The 18,873-nt window shown below is 43.2% G+C and overlaps 1 protein-coding gene across 8 annotated transcripts in view; it reads right to left on the minus strand.

The window, feature by feature from the left end:
* LOC126251889 (ubiquinone biosynthesis protein COQ9, mitochondrial) overlaps positions 1–18,873 on the minus strand; it is a 198,295-nt gene that overhangs the window by 124,198 nt on the left and 55,224 nt on the right. For 6 of the 8 annotated variants that reach the window (XM_049952593.1, XM_049952592.1, XM_049952596.1 and 3 more), the window contains exon 2: positions 15,380–17,500. The exons of the other annotated variants lie outside the window; for them this stretch is intronic. In XM_049952593.1, coding sequence (XP_049808550.1) covers positions 15,578–17,410 — 1,833 coding nt within the window. In that variant the 5' untranslated portion in view covers positions 17,411–17,500 and the 3' untranslated portion in view covers positions 15,380–15,577. Of the gene's footprint in view, positions 1–15,379; positions 17,501–18,873 lie in introns of those variants that run through there. 8 annotated transcript variants of the gene reach the window in all.

Here is an 18,873-nt window from a genome sequence, read left to right on the forward strand (position 1 = left end):
CTACTCTGAAGTGTCTCATTTGTTATTGTCAGTATTTGTGTCACTTGCAGTAATTTTTACAATTAGTCAGCATTTCTTCCGTGTGAGATTGACTTTGTCTATGAAGTCTCACAAGTACAGGAAAAAAAACCAACCCCGATCAGTCTCCTCCACTGGTAAACAAAATGTTCCAGTACAGGAAGTAACCATTAAAAGATAACCAAAGTAGGCCTATTTGTTTCTAGACAAATAGCCTTCTGTCAACAGTCAAAAATGTGTTTTAGTTAATACAAACAATGGAAACTACAGGATGGAATATCAACAACATATGGGAAAGATAGATTGCTACTTACCATAAACACGACACGGTAAGTTGCAGACATGCACAACTGCTTCTGTTCTATGAGACAGTTGCATTCTGTTCCAAGACACCACAGATGGTGGTCATTTGTGCGTGCCTGTCCGCAATTTAATGTGTTATCTTTATGGTACGTAGCAATCTCTCTTTTCCTTATATTGTCATTTTAGTTACTTTTTAGAGCTATGTTCTAGACCAGGAATAAAACTCTGCTCTCACTCAAATAGTTGCCAGAGTATCATATTCAATATCAATGTGATCCTTGCAGCCACAATTCCCTCTCAAGTGCAGAACTTTTCCTTCTGCAGTTACTCAGGGCATCACAATGCGGGAAGCAATTAATTCAGATAAGAAATTACCAGGGTACATTTAATTTTGTGACAGTTTTTATTTAATAAAATTTTTTGTTTGTTTAGCCGTCCCACAAATCACAGGCATTGTCAAGGTGTGATGGCTTGCACCCGTCAACAACACAGATACACCTACCTTACGTGCAACCACAACAGACAGATGTCTGTGGAGAGGCCACACAAACATGTTGTGAGGGCACGAGATTTCCCAGATGTTCTGAAGCCAAATAATCATTTTGTTGGTTACGGGTGAACTCTCATACCACCTTTGAATACGAATAAACAAGATTTATTAGCAGAAGATCTGTTTGTTTCTTTATCCAGGAAAAAAAAAATCACCCCCAAGTTAAAAGTTTAATTATTATGTAAGAAGATTTACTAAGGAGCTACTCTTGTTTCACATGTTTTATTATTTTTGTCTGAGGTATTCCATATGAGCTCCATGCCATCCCAAGAATGTTAAAGCTGTACTTGGCACCATGACGTGCAAAGTAATGGGAGGCAGCAAAAAACAGAATGAAGTCTATGCCTTGCTCAACATGTGCAGTACCTATAGCGTTGTGTCAGCTTGTATTTATGTTCTACTGTGGTCATCAAACAAATCAAACCACCCAGATAGATGAGCATGTTAGCAAACCACCTCCAGGATTCGAGGTGAGCCTGCCCTGGATCAAATTCAGTTCACAGATTAACAACGAGATGGTGATGTGAGGCAGAATACCCAGCCACCTACTGTTACTCATATTGCCAAAACACTGTTTTCTTTTAAGTTTGGAGTTGGTTAAAAATGAGATGTACCTAGATGATTAACCTCAGATCAAGTTTATAACGAAAGCCTTCCTAAAAATCAGAAATGATGAGACTTGGTTTTTGTAGCAATTAAATTGTTCTACAGACATAAGAAGAATTATAAAGAGTCAGGGGTTCACAGACTTCTCGCAGCTGAAGACCAGTGATGAGGTCATTTATAAACAAACTGAAATCTTGCAATGTGGTCCTTAAAGAGGGGCAAGCAGCCTTTTCAGTAGTTGCAGAGAGAACAGTCCGGATGATCAATTACTTGGCGTTGCATCTGAGCCAACATGGCCTTGGTGTGCCAGTACTGTGAACAGCTGACAATATGGGGAAACTAGATGATGACTATTTTGGATGTGGGGGAGAAAACAGCATGGTCACCAGTGCCCTTACAGAGAGTCAGCATGCCACTCTCATCGAGGGGAGGGGGAGAATGGGTTAACTATGAAGGCAGTTCCCAGAGGTTGAGTAGTTTATAATGCATCCAAGTCCACTTCCCCTCACCAGCATCTTAAGGATGAGACCCAACAGTTCACAAAATTTCAAAACCTGTGTGGCAGTGTCAATGAGGATGGTGGGCAGATCTCCAGAGAAACTGAAGACTGCTCTGTAGTCCAAATATGCTGAACCGAAAGTGGCACCCACAACCTCCACAGAACGATGGCTCCTCTGACAGAGAAGGAGACCTTATGTTAAAGGGCTGTGTCCTATGCGCAGTTTGGGGAGCAGCTTTTCCTTCCATTGGTCTAGTTGGCATGAAGTCCATCATGTCTGTGTGGTTGATTCGAGGGACCTCAGTTTGTTGTCCGCCACTTCCAACCATTCAGATTCCAAATAAAAAATGATTCTTCTGCCAGATAATGAGATTGCGGCATACAAGTGGTTAGCACCTTGGCGTACAACAACGTCCCGACATGTTTCTTCAGCTGCTTTGTCAGGTATGTTGTTGCTCTGTAAGTCTATTTGCCAAGGTGCCTCCTTGACCTTGTGTTGGAGCCACTGCGTCATGGATGAGCTGAATCAAATGCTCTCTCGGGTATATTACGTGGATCACAATGAGTGAGTTGGAACAGACAAAAAACTTTGTTCTGTGGCGCCTTTACATCCACTCCAGTGCAGTCATAATACCATGTAACTCCGCATCATAATTTTTAAATTGCTCTGGAAGGCACAAGTGGAAAACCTTATCAGGGAAAATATATGAACAACCAAGCACGTTCCATTGCGGGGATCTGTCTATACAAACAACAATAAACCTGCCCTCCCTAGATTTCCTTCCAATACTATTTTTGTGTTTTAGGGTGCAAAACATCTAAGGTCATAAGCGCCCAGTATGGGACCACAGAATGATGGGACCACGAGGGTAAAAAACCGTTGCGAGGTCCAATACAAAAAGGAAGAATAAACAAATCTAAAACATCAAGGCATTACGGAAGAGTATCTAAAAGATGTCGACAAGGCTCTGGAGTCACCAGGTAGAAATCAAATCTCTTTCGTCATATTACTGCTTTTTAAAATACTTAAAACGCAAGCCACAGCTCGCATGTCCGGCGAAGTGGCGACAGCCCGACCCTGAGACGTAAGTGGCTAAAATAGGGGCAGAGGATCAGGAAATGTCTGACTGTTAATGGCTGGCTACAGAAAGGACAGCTGGGTGGAGGGTCACCACTCAACAAGTGGCAGTGACCAAAGCGGCAGTGTCTTATTCGCAACCGAGCTAACATTATGTCCTCACGGCGAGATGGTCAGGAGGAAGTCCACTAGGCTGTAGGCAGAGGTTTGACTTCTCTGAGTTTGTTCCCATGAAGGAAGCACCAATGGTCATGCCAAAGTGATGTGATACGCCGACAGAGAGAGTACATTTATCTTGTGAGGGAACAGAGTCAGAGGCTGAGATGGACTGCGGCCTTGGCTGCAGCATCATCCCCAGGCACACCAACATGGCCAGGAACCCACATGAACATCACTTGGGCTCACTCATCCGGGAACAAATGGAGGCAGTCCTGGATCCGTCGAACAATGGGGTGGACTGGATTGGAATCATCTAGACTCTGAAGGGCACTGAGGCAGTCAGAGCAGATCACACAGCGAGTTAGCTGGTGCCTCCGGATGTAGTGAACAGCCCGATAGCGGGCAAAAAGCTCTGCTGTAAAAATTGTGCACTGGTCGAGAAGCCGGTATTGAAACTTATCAGCCCCGATGACAACAGCACAGCCAACACCTTGGGCGGACTTCGAACCATCAGTGTACAAAAATATGCTGTCGGCAAGTTGTGAGCGAAGTTCGAGAAATTTGCAGTGATAGGTCAGCTCGGGAGTCGAATCCTTCGGGAACAAGCTATGGTCAAAAGGAACACAAACCTGTGTCTGAAGCCAAGGCAGTGAAGGGCTCTTCTCCATTCGGGAAGTTGCAGGAAGTGCGAACTGCAGCTGCTGAATTAGGTGACAAAAGCGGACGCCGGGAAGCCGCAGAGAAGAAACGTACATCTCGTACTGGCGGTCAAGAATGTCATCAAAAAAAGTGTCAAAGATTGGGTGGCCTGGCATGGAAGAAAGCTGACACACATACCTACCGAGTAAGACGTTGCACCGGTATGACAGTGGCAGTTCACAGGCTTCTGCGTAGAGACTCAACAGGGCTAGTACGGAAGGCACCTGAGGCGAGATGGATCCCCAAATGATGTATTGTATTTAAACGGCATAAGATAGACGGCCATGCAGAGGAGTAGACAATGCATCCAGAATCCAACTTGGAGGGGACAAGAGATCGATAGAGGCAGAGGAGGACAGGGAGAACATTTTGGCCTAGTCGCAAGGTCGGTGGAAGAAACGCCTTGTACTGCCAGAAGTTGACGCAAACAGATTTGGTAGCAGAAAAGCGGAAACCATTTGTAACACTCCACGAATACAGACAGTCCAGACAATGCTGAAGACAGCGTTGCAGGAGACACGTCCGCTGGGAGCTGCAATAAATAGCAAAGTCGTCAACGAAAACAGAACTGGAAATGCCAGCTGGAAGGCAGTCCATAATGGGGTTGATGGCTATGGCGAAGAGGGAGACACTCAGTACAGAGCCCTGAGGCACCCCATTCTCCTGTGAAAAGGTGTGGGATAAGGAGGAACCCACACGTACCCGGAAAACTCGATCTGTTAAAAATTCCTGAATGAAAGTGGGAAGACGACCGCGAAGGCCCCATGTGTGCAGAGTAAGTACAATGCCTGTCTGCCAACAGGTATCATAGGCTTTCTCCAAATCAAAGAAAACAGCCACTATTTGTCGCTTCTGCAGAAAATTATTCATGATGAACGTCGAAACCGAGTGGCGCTTTCGGAACCCACACTAAGCATTAGTGAGAAGATGGTGCGACTCCAGCCACCACACCAATCGACCATTGATCCTGCGTTCCATCACCTTACAGATGCTGCTGGTAACTGAAATCGGACGATAGCTGGAAGGAAGGGATTTATCTTTACCAGGCTTAGGTAGGGGAAAAATAACAGCTTCACACCAAGGCGTGAGAAATACACTTCAGTCCAAATACGGTTTTAGGTATCGAGGAGAAAGCGTTTTCCCGCAGGAGGAAGATTCTGCAGCATGAGGACGTTGATTGTATCGGGCACAGGAGCAGAAGACCCAGACGAGGAGAGAGCACATTCGAGCTCCCTCATAGCAAAAGGAGTATTGTAGCATTCTTGATTCAAAGAGAGAAAAAGAGACTGCACGAGCCTCCTCCTCCTGTTTCTGAGGAAGGAAGACAGGATGGTAGTGGGTGGAGCTTGAAACCTCCGCAAAGTACTACTGGTCCAAAGTGTTGGAAACATCTACAGGGTCGACTATGACGTTTTCCGCTACAGGCAGACCAGGGATCGGGAGTCGGCTGTAGTCCCAGAAAGCCGCTGCAGGCCACCCCAAACGAGAGAGGATGGAGTAATACTGTTGAATGAGCTGGTGAAGGAAACCCAGCATGCTTTCTTGCTTTCTTTAATAGTGCGGCGGCACTAAGTGCACGTCGTCAGGCACAAATCGCATTGCTGCACTCCACAGTCCACCAAGGGGCCGGGAAATGACGGGGAGAAGTAGTAGTACGAGGGATAGAGGATTCGGCAGTTGAGAGAATAACGTCCACGAGGTGCTCGAACTGATCATCACAGCTGGGAAATGGCCGTTCGTCAAAGACTGCCAAGAAGGAATATCGCCTATTGTCAGCAAGAGAGAATTTCCAATGAGCGGGCCGCTGTGGTGGGGGATGACTGTACAGGCAAGTCACACAAGGGAAGTGGTCACTCGAGTAAGTATTGGAAAGAGCACACGACTTAAGACGTCAAGTGAGCTGGGCAGAGCAGATCAAGAGGTCTAAGAGGGAATAAGTGTGTGTGGAATCAGAGAGAAACATGGCTTCGCCAGTGTTAAGGCACACAAGATCAAGAAGATCTGCCAAAAGAGAACCTCTCAGGCAGGCGACAGGCAAGCCCCAAAGAGGATGATGGGCGTTGGTGTCACCAAGGAGCAGAAAGGGTGGAGGAAGCTGAGCAACAAGCTGCATCAGGTCTGCCTTAGTGACAGCAGAAGACGAAGGGATATAAATGGTGCAGAGGGAAAAGGTAAATTCGGGAAGCAACTGCTTGCAGGTGGGTGTGCAAGGGGATAGGACGATGACAACCATCATCTCGTAGAAGCAGCATGACCCCCACCATGGACAGGAATCCCCACCCTAAGGGAAAGGTTCATCCAGAGAAATGTAAAATGGGAGAGAGCAAAATGGTCTTGAGAACATAGCTTGGTTTCTTGGAGACAGACGACAAGCGGACATTGCGATTGCAGCAGCAGCTGGAGGCCCGCCCTTTTAGACCGAAGGCCATAGATATTCCATTGTAAAAGGGCCATAAAATTTAGGAACACCAGAGAATGAAGAAGAAACTCACTTCGACAACCGCTTAGGGCGAGCTGTCGAGGGAGGACGGCCACCGGAATCCACAGGTGGAGGATCTTTGTCCATCAACTCAGCAGGATCAATGGAGCTTCCCCGGTGTCGGTCAGTTGAAAAGGACTGACGAGTTGAAGAGGGCCAATGAGTCTGAGAGGGGGAAGACTGTTTGCCTTTGGATGATTATTTTGGCTTTTGGTGATTGGCAGAAGAGCCAGACAGCTGCGAACTTGAGATACGCAAGAAATCTTCCCAGGAATAATCCTTTTTAAACTGACGGTTCACTGGCTGTGTCGCAACCGTCTTCGCCAGTGAAAGCGAAGAACGGGTGGCACAATCCACTGCCTGGGAAGCAGGAGACTGAGTGTCAGCTTGAAGGTGAGGCAACTTTGCCACCTGAACAGCCTGCTCGTCTTTGTAGCTGGGACAAGAACGAGAAGAAGCAGAATGTTCTCTATGACAATTAATGCAGCGGGGGGAAGGTTGTGGACAGGCACCCTCGTGTGCATCCCTGCTACAAGTGACACATTGGGCCACATTTTTACATGATGTGCTGGTATGATTGAACTGGTGGCAGTTTTAACACCTCAATGGATTGGGAATGTAGGGGCGCACGGAGATGACTTCATAGCCTGCCTTGATCTTGGTAGGAAGCGTTAACCGATCAAACATCAGGAATAACGTGCGAGTGGGCACCAAATCGGCAGCTTCCTTCTTCATAACTCTATGAACAGCAGTAACGCCCTGATCCGATAGATAATTAGTTATTTTGTCCTCCATCAAGCCATCCAGCAGCCAGGTGTAGATAACACCGCAGTAAGAGTTAAGTGTCCTGTGAGCCTCCACTTTTATAGGATATTCGTGGAGGGTTTGGGCCTCGAGTAGTTTATGGGCCTGGAGAGCACTACCAATTTCCAAAACCAGCGTTCCACTGCAGAGACGAGAGTATGACTTCACAGGGCCGGCGATGCCATCCACGCCTTTCTGTGCAACAAAGGGGTTTACAGAAGCAAAAGTCTGGTTTTCGTCTAAACGTGAGACTACTAGATATCCAGGTGCAACAGGAAGAGAAATTGAGGCAGGAGCCTCATTCCACTTTCTTTTATGTGAAACACTCAGAGAAAGACAAGGAAAAATCAGTCATTGGGAAGAAGTCCCCCATGACTGCCAGCATCTCTGCCCCTCCGAAGGGGAGGTCCCCACCTTAGGTCACACCTCCCGAACGACAGATGGAGGGACCAATTGGCAGAGGAGGAAGGTAACAGTTCAGGCAATCACCCCTCCCTGGGCCTGGCCGGTAGCAGGGGGTACGTGTGGGCCCTACATGCCAACCCAGGGCTTGGAATTACCCACTACGCATCCAACACGTGGGTGGCCGCCAGGCAACACAGAGAGGAGAAGAAAAGATAAGAAGGAAAGGAAGAAAGGAAAGATGGCCTCAAACACAACAGCGGAGGAAAACGAGAGCAGAACAAGGAAAGAAAGCAACAAGGAAAGAAAGGAACAAGGAAAGAAAGAAAAGAGGAAACAGGGAAAGGGCAGTGCAGGGAAAGGACAGTGCAAGAGAGAAAAAAATCCACAAGTAAACCAATGCAATTGAGCTTCAAGAGCCCATGGAGGCACGAGACATCTCCCCAAGAGAGGGGAAAAGGACAGAAGAAGAGACAAGCAGCACTGAAAGAGAAGCTTTGCTGCGAGGGCTGTGGCCCCGTGGTTGCCAAGCACACACTCACCAAAGAGTGGTGAGCTCCCTGGGGGGAGGATACTAAATTGTGAGCACTTTATCTTCAATACTATGAAACACATTTCTTCTACTGAAGAAGTGCTCATAACTCTAAAGGTATGCATTTTAGAGCCCATATTTCCAGGATTTTTCTGCTTCGAATGATTGTTCCTGACATATCCCCATATACTGACCATTCCTCCTGGGACGTATTCTGAGTAAGAGATACATCAAAAATGTGCTAATTATTGTGCTCATTTGTTAAAATTTTTCGTCATCCTCATCACCATCCTCTTCATCCACCTTTCACAGAACTTGCAAAACAGACCATTCACAGAAATTCTATGTGAAGGATACTGTTAACTGTTACTTTACATTCTCTGTGAAGAAAACAAATTTCAAGGAACTCTGAATACACAAAAGTGAGACAAGTCAAAAACTACATTTGCTTTCAGAGCAGTTGACCAATATCTTTAGCACAAGATTGTACTCTGGATCAAAATGCTGATTCCACTAGATGTGATTCTGCAATAGTTTTACAATCACAGAGAAAACAGACAATGACACAGCTAAGACATCTATATTATTTCATTTTTCTCCCTCTAGGCAATATCAGTACGCCACAAGTTAAACATCATGTAACTAGTATTGTCAAACATACTCTCTGACTTACTTTTTATACAAAGACTATGCTAAGTGAAATATTCCTAGGTGATAGGTTGCAAGATAAATTATTTGAATTCCACACCAATGTCTTTAAAAAAACCATCAACTTATGAAAGATATTATTTCGAATAGCTTATAGCATTTTATGCTTTCCTGAAAATGCATGGTTTTGGATGACTATGCAGTAGCATGTACTGTAATGATTAGATATGCTAAGAACTGTAGTACCTGTAGTAACAAACTGGTAAAGATGACACAGTTATTTATGCATTTGAGGTACAGTACATTTGAATTTACAGAGAGACATTGTAGATCTGAATTTGAAGACGAAGACCAAATGAATTAACAAAAAACTTGGCACGTATAAACATAAACTGAGGTAAAGTAAGACTGTAATTGCTATGCAAATGAATATTTGTACAGTAACAGTAATGAAAATCATGAGTTGCAATGGGTATGCGTCTACAAAATTAAATTTTATTTCAACCAGTGCATATTCAAACAAAATTTCCATTTTAAGGGTCTATATGCTTGTTATTGGAGCTTAAATGTGACTGTAATTGTTGTCTGCTGCACCACTACTAGTGGCGGGTAGCCAACCATCAGTCACAGCGATGTGTCAACATAGCCTACATCTTGCTGTGTCTATGGCTCTTCACAACTGTAGCATGGGGAATTTCATTGGCTCAAATATTACTAAACTTGTGACTGTTCAGTATTTCATCACTGGTGAACAGGCTCATCAATGAAAAGTACACATGTAGGAAATTGAGGATCAGCTGTTACATGGTTGCCCATGCAAGTCGCCAGCAGCTGTGCACTATTTCACCGTGCCTCATCACGTGCACTAATCTGGCAAAACAATGACATCACCCTGCACAGGCAGCAAACAAGCGGGACGTGGCCTCGGGCAACCGTGCAGATTGTACGTCTCAATCTGCGAAGCCTTACAACTTGTGGCACAACAAGTTAGTCGGAGTTCTGCACCGGCAGCAACGGCGTTCACGGAGACTGCATTAGTTTCGCACTCCAGAGATCGCTCTGAGCAGCAGTCAGAAGAGTGCAGCTGCAAGTCTGAAATAATCTGAAACGGCCCTCAAAGAAAGGAACTGCTGCAGCCTTCTTAGTGCAGTGATGTTGGTAACAGACTTAGTCTCTGGATGGATGTTTACTTCTGGAAGTGATGTTTGTAATGGGACTTAGTTCTCACCCTGGACAGATTTATATACAAGGAAATTCCACGATGATGTTACAAACTTACAGGATGAGGGAGAATGATAAATGAATCAGAGGCAAGGGAACCTCATCCAGAAATGACAGACCATTCTGATATCTCCGAGAGCAGAATACGTGTACTGATCCTACTGTTGTTAAGACTATATAGTAGGCAAAGCCGACAAGCAATGGCATACTACATAGTGGCATGAGCAATCTTGGTGTACAATGTCTGTACTGTAGTAGACTGCATCCTGTGTTAAGTTGAAATACTGGTATCTATCAGTCCTAACCAAATGGAGTTTTACATGATGACAGAACTTACAGACACAATTTTCATGTATGGGCAACCAAATGGAAGCAGGAGAGGAGCAGAAAGATCATACCAGATCAGATATCCTCATAGAAGACATCTGGCTCACACCACATTTCCAAGACTGCTCCAATAATTACGTGAAGCAGAGCAATTATTATCACAGCACCATGACCAAGGAGGACGATGAACTACACGGACTCCCAGTTTCGAAGATGCAGTGCTTGCTTGCATGGCTCAGATGAGGTGCCTACAATGAGCAGTCAACCAGTTGTATGTGAAATGTGTGTTTTTCCTACTACTGTGTGGCAGTAGTACAAGAAATGCAAACACATCCCTACCATCCAAAGAAAGTGGACGATTTGACTCCTGCCAACTTCGGACATCATGCTGTGTTCAGGCAATGGTTCTTGCAGCGTCTTACAGTCAATACTCACTTTTCTGCATATGTACTTTTCACAGATGAAGCCTGTTTCACCAGAGATGGAATACTGAATAGTCAGTTTTAGTCGTAACTTAGTCGATGAAAATCCCCTTGCTACAGCTTTGAAGAGTCAGCAACACGGATTGTCAATGAGTGTTTGGGGAGGCATAACCAATGATTACAGACTATGCTCATTTCTTCTTCCTCACAGCTAAATGCACCGGTGTACACATTGTTTATCAGAGACATACTACCCAAGTTCCTGGAATATATCCGACTTGTTATTTGTCAATGGCTGTGGTTTCAACATGATGGAGTCCCTCTTCACCTTGAACTGAGGGTTTGTGACCTCCTGGATCACACATTCCCTGAGGAGTGGAGAGGCAGAGGAGATGTTTCGTGACCGGCACATTCACCTGATCTCACCCCCATTTGATTCCTTGTTGTGGGGCCTTGAGAAAAGTCTTGTGTATGAATCACCTGTTGAGACTGAAGAGTACCTCCTGACAAGAATTTTACTGTCTACAAAACTGTTCTAATGACACAGGGTACATTATAATAGCTACGACAAAACTTTATGTGATTATTCTACACCTGCACTGACACTTGGGGATGTCATTTTGAACAGCTTCTGTGAATGTAGCAGCTTGTGAAACTTGTGCAGGTAAATAGAATTCATTATTACTGTACCGTAGAGTTAGTATTTTAATTCACTCCGACATCAGTTTGTGAGCCCCATTATTAGTCCATCAATGGGTATAACTATCTGAGTGTATTGGGGCATATTCGGCAGGAATTCTGTATGTTATTAAAAGGGTTCAGAAGTTGGGGGCCTTAGTCTAGCGAAGCATGTGGCCAAGGTGGAGATTGTGTAGATTTTTGCTTATACTTTCCGACTCTGGTGTTTCTGGTCTAGGGTCCCTTGCCTGAAATTGAACATTTACTGTTCTTCATCACCCCTGAAAGTTGATATCATCAAGGACTCACTCTGTATGTGTATAATCTGAAGTGGATGTTATGGTTTATGTTGTGTTGCAATACATAAATGCTCAGTTACAGTGCACTAATTAACCTGTGTAGAGATGTTTCAGAACCATGTCACGACAAGGGTGAGTGCCCAAACACGATGTTGCAAGCGGTCTTATCTCAAACTGCTATACAGCAGTAATACATAGCAGATGAGATCAGTGAAAGCCTGGCGTTTTCTAATACCTAAATCTAATATGACCCAGAAGATGGTATATTTATTACTAGATATCTTTTCAACTGTCAAGCTGGAATGATGATTTCACTTCTGCGAGACTGACCTAGTCTAAAAATATTTGGCAGGTTATAAAATTGTTAACACGGCAGTACACTCAAAAGTATATATGCAGGATTAACAATAATGATATTAGGAAAAGTTCACAAATCATACAATAGATGGATTGATATTTACAGTATCATATTTTACGGAATATAAGACACACTTTTTTCATCGAAAAATTGCCTCCAAAATTTAGGTGCCTCTTATTCTTGAAATTAATATAAAAGTGTCCAGTATTTGATTTAAAATTCCCGTCAATCTTAAAAATGACCACATATTCGATGCTGGGGAAACCTACCTATACCTGGAAACATAAGATTCAATTAGCAGCAGCAGTGCACAAATGTGACAAACGTGAGTTGTGAGAATTCACAAGCTTGCTAACACCCGTCTCCCTCCCACCTCGCCATCACAAACGCAGAACACTGTCTAGCCTATGGTGTATCACTGCAGTCTACAGTAGCAATGAACTTGAATTGAAAGCGATTTGTGTTATCAATAACAGTACAATATTTTTGTTAGCAGCTGGTTTCATAATGGAAAAAATAAAAGGTACTCATATGATGTGGGCTATAAATTGAAAGTAATAGCAGATGCAGAACAAAACGGAAACAGAGCAGCCGAGTGTCATTTTGGGCCTCCACCACAGAAAAGCCATTCGCAATTGGCAGCCTAGTAAAGAAGAGCTGAAACAATGATGAAGACTAAATGTGCAAAGAGAGGATTGAATGCAAAATGGACATAACTAGATGATGGCATATTGAAAAACAGATTCGAAGACACTGTCAAAATGGCATTGGAATTAATACAAAAATGATTCAAATAGGTTGCAGTTGATTGGTGCAACAGGTCTATGAAGCGTCATGGACTTAGAATGCGGACCAAAACCAAAATACCTCAGAAAATGCCACAAGAGTATAAGTATTATCTTTCCATCACTTTATTATTCAATATCAAAAGAAAACTAGTGTGGAACTACGACAAATAGCGGATATGGACAAAACTCCTCCGACATTTGATGTGCCAAGTAACAGAAATGTTGCCGTGAAAGGTCTAAAACTGTAACTATAAAAACAAGTGGACATGAAAAAATCCACTTCACTGTTTCATGTTGTGTTGACAATACTAAACTTAATCCAATGATCATGTTCAAGTGCAGAACATGCCAAAACCTTCTGAAATACCGCCAGGTGTTGTTCACGTACACATTAAGGGTCCAATGGACAAGGCTGGTACGAAATTACGGATTAACAGAATGTGGGAGAGAGGGATAGGTGCTTTATTGAAGAAGAGTTCTCTTCTTGTCCTAGATCATTTTAACAGTCATTTGAAAAATTCTATGAAAGAGAAACTGAGACAGGGAAAAACAAAGCTTGTTGTTATTCCAGGATGACTTGCTTCACAACTCAACATATTGATGCCTTCAAAAATAAACCATTTGAAGAGTATTTGAGAGAGGAATGGAACAAATAGATGATGGATGAACCCCAACATGAATTCACGCCGAAGGAAGGGAGGGAGGGAGGGAGGAGGAGAAGAAGAAAATTCAGATGATTTCCAGGGATTTAAAAGGTCAAGTCAGTTTTATACGCTTAGAATTTTTTTATTCTGGTTTTGCAATCTAATAATAAAAACGGTATTTTTTAAAAACTGCTTAGAAATTAATCTGAGTCTCATAGTTTGCAACATCTTATAGTCCGTAAAATATGGTATTTCATTTTTGACTGTTTCTGGCTGTCAACATACGCTCACATATCTTTGTTATACACTCCTGGAAATGGAAAAAAGAACACATTGACATCGGTGTGTCAGACCCACCATACTTGCTCCGGACACTGCGAGAGGGCTGTACAAGCAATGATCACACGCACGGCACAGCGGACACACCAGGAACCGCGGTGTTGGCCGTCGAATGGCGCTAGCTGCGCAGCATTTGTGCACCGCCGCCGTCAGTGTCAGCCAGTTTGCCCTGGCATACGGAGCTCCATCGCAGTCTTTAACACTGGTAGCATGCCGCGACAGCGTGGACGTGAACCGTATGTGCAGTTGACGGACTTTGAGCGAGGGCGTATAGTGGGCATGCGGGAGGCCGGGTGGACGTACTGCCGAATTGCTCAACACATGGGGCGTGAGGTCTCCACAGTACATCGATGTTGTCGCCAGTGGTCGGCGGAAGGTGCACGTGCCCGTCAACCTGGGACCGGACCGCAGCGACGCACGGATGCACGCCAAGACCGTAGGATCCTACGCAGTGCCGTAGGGGACCGCACCGCCACTTCCCAGCAAATTAGGGACACTGTTGCTCCTGGGGTATCGGCGAGGACCATTCGCAACTGTCTCCATGAAGCTGGGCTACGGTCCTCCACACCGTTAGGCCGTCTTCTGCTCACGCCCCAACATCGTGCAGCCCGCCTCCAGTGGTGTCGCGACAGGCGTGAATGGAGACGTGTCGTCTTCAGCGATGAGAGTCGCTTCTGCCTTGGTGCCAATGATGGTCGTATGCGTGTTTGGCACCGTGCAGGTGAGTGCCACAATCAGGACTGCATACGACCGAGGCACAAAGGGCTAACACCCGGCATCATGGTGTGGGGAGCGATCTCCTACACTGGCCGTACACCACTGGTGATCGTCGAGGGGACACTGAATAGTGCACGGTACATCCAAACCGTCATCGAACCCATCGTTCTACCATTCCTAGACCGGCAAGGGAACTTGCTGTTCCAACAGGACAATGCACATCCGCATGTATCCCGTGCCACCCAACGTGCTCTAGAAGGTGTAAGTCAACTACCCTGGCCAGCAAGATCTCCGGATCTGTCCCCCATTGAGCATGTTTGGGACTGGATGAAGCGTCGTCTCACGCGGTCTGCACGTCCAGCACGAACGCTGGTCCAACTGAGGCGCCAGGTGGAAATGGCATGGCAAGCTGTTCCACAGGACTACATCCAGCATCTCTACGATCGTCTCCATGGGAGAATAGCGGCCTGCATTGCTGCGAAAGGTGGATATACACTGTACTAGTGCCAACATTGTGCATGCTCTGTTGCCTGTGTCTATGTGCCTGTGGTTCTGTCAGTGTGATCATGTGATGTATCTGACCCCAGGAATGTGTCAATAAAGTTTCCCCTTCCTGGGACAATGAATTCACGGTGTTCTTATTTCAATTTCCAGGAGTGTACTTTGAAAGACAGTAAATAGAGAAATGGTATTCAGTGGGACTAATGCTTAAGAGTAATAAATTACCTATTAAATTGTTATTATGTGTATGTAATAATCAGCTGGCTTATTTTAAATCCAAAAACAAATACATTTTGTAAGTTCTTTAATATTTTACTCTGCCACAAAATGTAAAGATATGTGTCAATGATTCAGTTGTTATATTACAGGCATGAACAGTTTATTACACAAGTAGTGTAATGTTCAATAACAAGTACTAGCAAGGCACAATTTTAACAATGTCAACTTGAACCCTAAAAATCACATTGGGCACTTACATAACAACAATAACACACTCACAGTCAACATTACAGAAATTCTAAACACTCATTCACTCGGCACAGAAGACTTTCTATCAAATCAAAATAGGTCAGTGAGCACTTTATTGTACTGACAGGATCTTGTTCGAAAAGTTTTCCTGCCACTGTAATTTTTATTTCCAGCCCATCACTTTTGTCCGAACTTGATTTGTTTTTTTTATTCTTGAGTTCTTCTTTGAGTTTCAGTTCATGGTGGCTTCTTGACAACTTAAGAGCTTCTCCAAGTGGATTAAGAAATGACTGCTTTAATTCAGACAAACAATCAAGAAACCCTGTTTTGTTCTCTTTGTCTCTTATAACCATATAGCGAATGAAATTAAGAACAGAATTTATTCTCGACATATGTTCCAGAAGGTCAGTCTCTGCTCCTTCAGGTAGTGTACAACACTTCTTGACTAAAATCTGAAGCATTCTGCCTTTAAAATAAGGTGATACGTCGCTGTTAATCTTCATTTCTTCCAACATAACATTCTTTAAATACGTGACAAGAAAACTATTGACAGCAGAGTGCTTAGCCGTTTGTGACAAATGTACTAGCAACAAATAAAGACATTTCCTGTCTAATACAGAAAGGTACACTTCAAAAACACTGACTGCAAGCTTTCTACACTCTTCAGTTGGACAATAAACCATCACAGGTTGTAAACGGCCTAGAAATTTGCTGTGGATTTCAGTTTCAACTGAGGAGTTTGTCAGGGATGCTTTAGCAATCCTTGATGTGACTGTGTGCGCTAAAATCAAGCCCTTGTATATTATCAACTGTTCAGAACATTTGAGCATTTCTGCACTAAGAAGTAAGTTTTTATGAAATACGTAAATGGGGTTGTAAACTGAAGGTAGAATTTCTTCAAGAAAATGTTCCCCAAGAATTAAATAATACAATGTACCCAAACCTAACATGGGGATTTCTTCATCTGTAGCAAATATACTAGTTGATGGCTGCTCTAAAACTGGGTCATTGAGAGCATCTTCTACTGATTTATAATGGCTTTGCTGATCTCTCTTTTTTATCTTTGTGCTTTTAACTTCAGTATATTCTAAGAATTTTAAAAGATCACTTGCAATAAAGAATAAATTTCTTACCAGATTCTCTGCGATGACTCTTGACTCACTTTTACTGTGACCTTCAAGTCTCAGAGAAGTATGAATGAAGGGGTGGCCTAATATCATAATTATGGATCTCATTAAAAATTTTCTCTCTCTAGTTATCTGTGCAGATGCTTCAAGTGAGGTAACTGCAGTTTTGGCAGTTATCTGAGAAACCAAATGGCTATAAAATGGCTCAATACACCTATATACACTGACAATATGTTCTATGTTTGGATCACAATCTAGCAATTTTGTCTCTTCCCCTTCGAGATTGTGACTCTCTGGAGCTGGTAATTTTTTGACATGCTGTTCTATCATGTTTAGGCACCACATAAGAGAGAAACCTCTGTTTTTTTGAAGCCTGTCAAACACAACTTGTAATGGTTTTAGGATCATTATTAGTACAGTGTCATCACCCAATGTTTCTCCTAATTCTACAAATTCAAGAAGTAAATTTTCTGGGATGGCTTTCAGTGCCAAACACATCAGAATATCCTGGACACACTGAAACACATTTGGTCTTTTCTTAAATACATCACAGGTCACAAACTGCTTCACTGCCTCGATAATGCTGCTGCTATCTTCCACAATACACTTTTCATACTTAACATCACTGAATATAGCACTAGCTTTTTCCGTTTCTCCAGCTGAAAGACAGTGCACCAACACTGCAGTATGCTCAAGGGGTGCTTCAGAGATATTGTCAATATCATCCTCTGTTGTTACTGCCATTCCCTCAGTTCAGAAATCTTAAATTTCACTATTCTGCAATGATACAGCCAGTAGCTCAAAACAGTCAGATTCTTCCCAGTGAAGTCAACACTGAAAAGAGCACATACATTCTAATAAACAAATGTTACAACTCTAACAGCGATTCTGGAAATTAAGGCATACAACATAATAACGCAGATATGTATTTGTTATTTTTGTAAAAATGCCATATAAAAGAAAAAAGTATTATCAACATATGCAGGAGCTCTACAAAACAGTCATACTAATTGGCAAATTAATTTGTAAGTTAAGATGACAAAATGACTTTTATGCTAAATAACACATTTCAGCTTTACTGTATGATTAAATGATGATGGCGTCCTCTTGGGTAAAATATTCCGGAGGTAAAATAGTCCCCCATTCGGATCTCTGGGCGGGGACTACTCAATAGGACGTCATTATCAGGAGAAAGAAAACTGGCATTCTACGGATCAGAGCGTGGAATGTCAGATCCCTTAATCGGGCAGGTAGGTTAGCTTATTTAAAAAGGGAAATGGATAGGTTAAATTTAGATATAGTAGGAATTAGTGAAGTTCGGTGGCAGGAGGAACAAGACATTTGGTCAGGTGATTACAGGGTTATAAATACAAAATCAAATAGGGGTAATGCAGGAGCAGGTTTAATAATGAATAAAAAAATAGGAGTGCGGGTTAGCTACTACAAACAGCATAGTGAACGCATTATTGTGGCCAAGATAGACACAAAGCCCATGCCTACTACAGTAGTACAAGTTTATATGCCAACTAGCTCTGCAGATGATGAAGAAATTGATGAAATGTATGATGAGATAAAAGAAATTATTCAGGTAGTGAAGGGAGACGAAAATTTAATAGTCAAGGGTGACTGGAATTCGTCAGTAGGAAAAGGGAGAGAAGGAAACATAGTAGGTGAATATGGATTGGGGCTACGAAATGAAAGAGGAAGCCGCCTTGTAGAATTTTGCACAGAGCATAACTTAATCACAGCTAACACTTGGCTCAAGAATCATAAAAGAGGGTTGTATACCTGGAAGAATCCTGGAGATACTAAAAGGTATCAGATAGATTATATAATGGTAAGACAGAGATTTAGAAACCAGGTTTTAAATTGTAAGTCATTTCCAGGGGCAGATGTGGATTGTGACCACAATCTATTGGTTATGAACTGCAGATTGAAACTGAAGAAACTGCAAAAAGGTGGGAATTTAAGGAGATGGGACCTGGATAAACTGAAAGAACCAGAGGTTGTACAGAGTTTCAGGGAGAGCATAAGGGAACTATTGACAGGAATGGGGGAATGAAATACAGTAGAAGAAGAATGGGTAGCTCTGAGGGATGTAGTAGTGAAGGCAGCAGAGGATCAAGTAGGTAAAAAGACGAGGGCTAATAGAAATCCTTGGGTAACAGAAGAAATATTGAATTTAATTGATGAAAGGAGAAAATATA

The sequence above is a fragment of the Schistocerca nitens genome, chromosome 4 (assembly GCF_023898315.1).
Source record: "Schistocerca nitens isolate TAMUIC-IGC-003100 chromosome 4, iqSchNite1.1, whole genome shotgun sequence".
NCBI lineage: Eukaryota > Metazoa > Arthropoda > Insecta > Orthoptera > Acrididae > Schistocerca > Schistocerca nitens.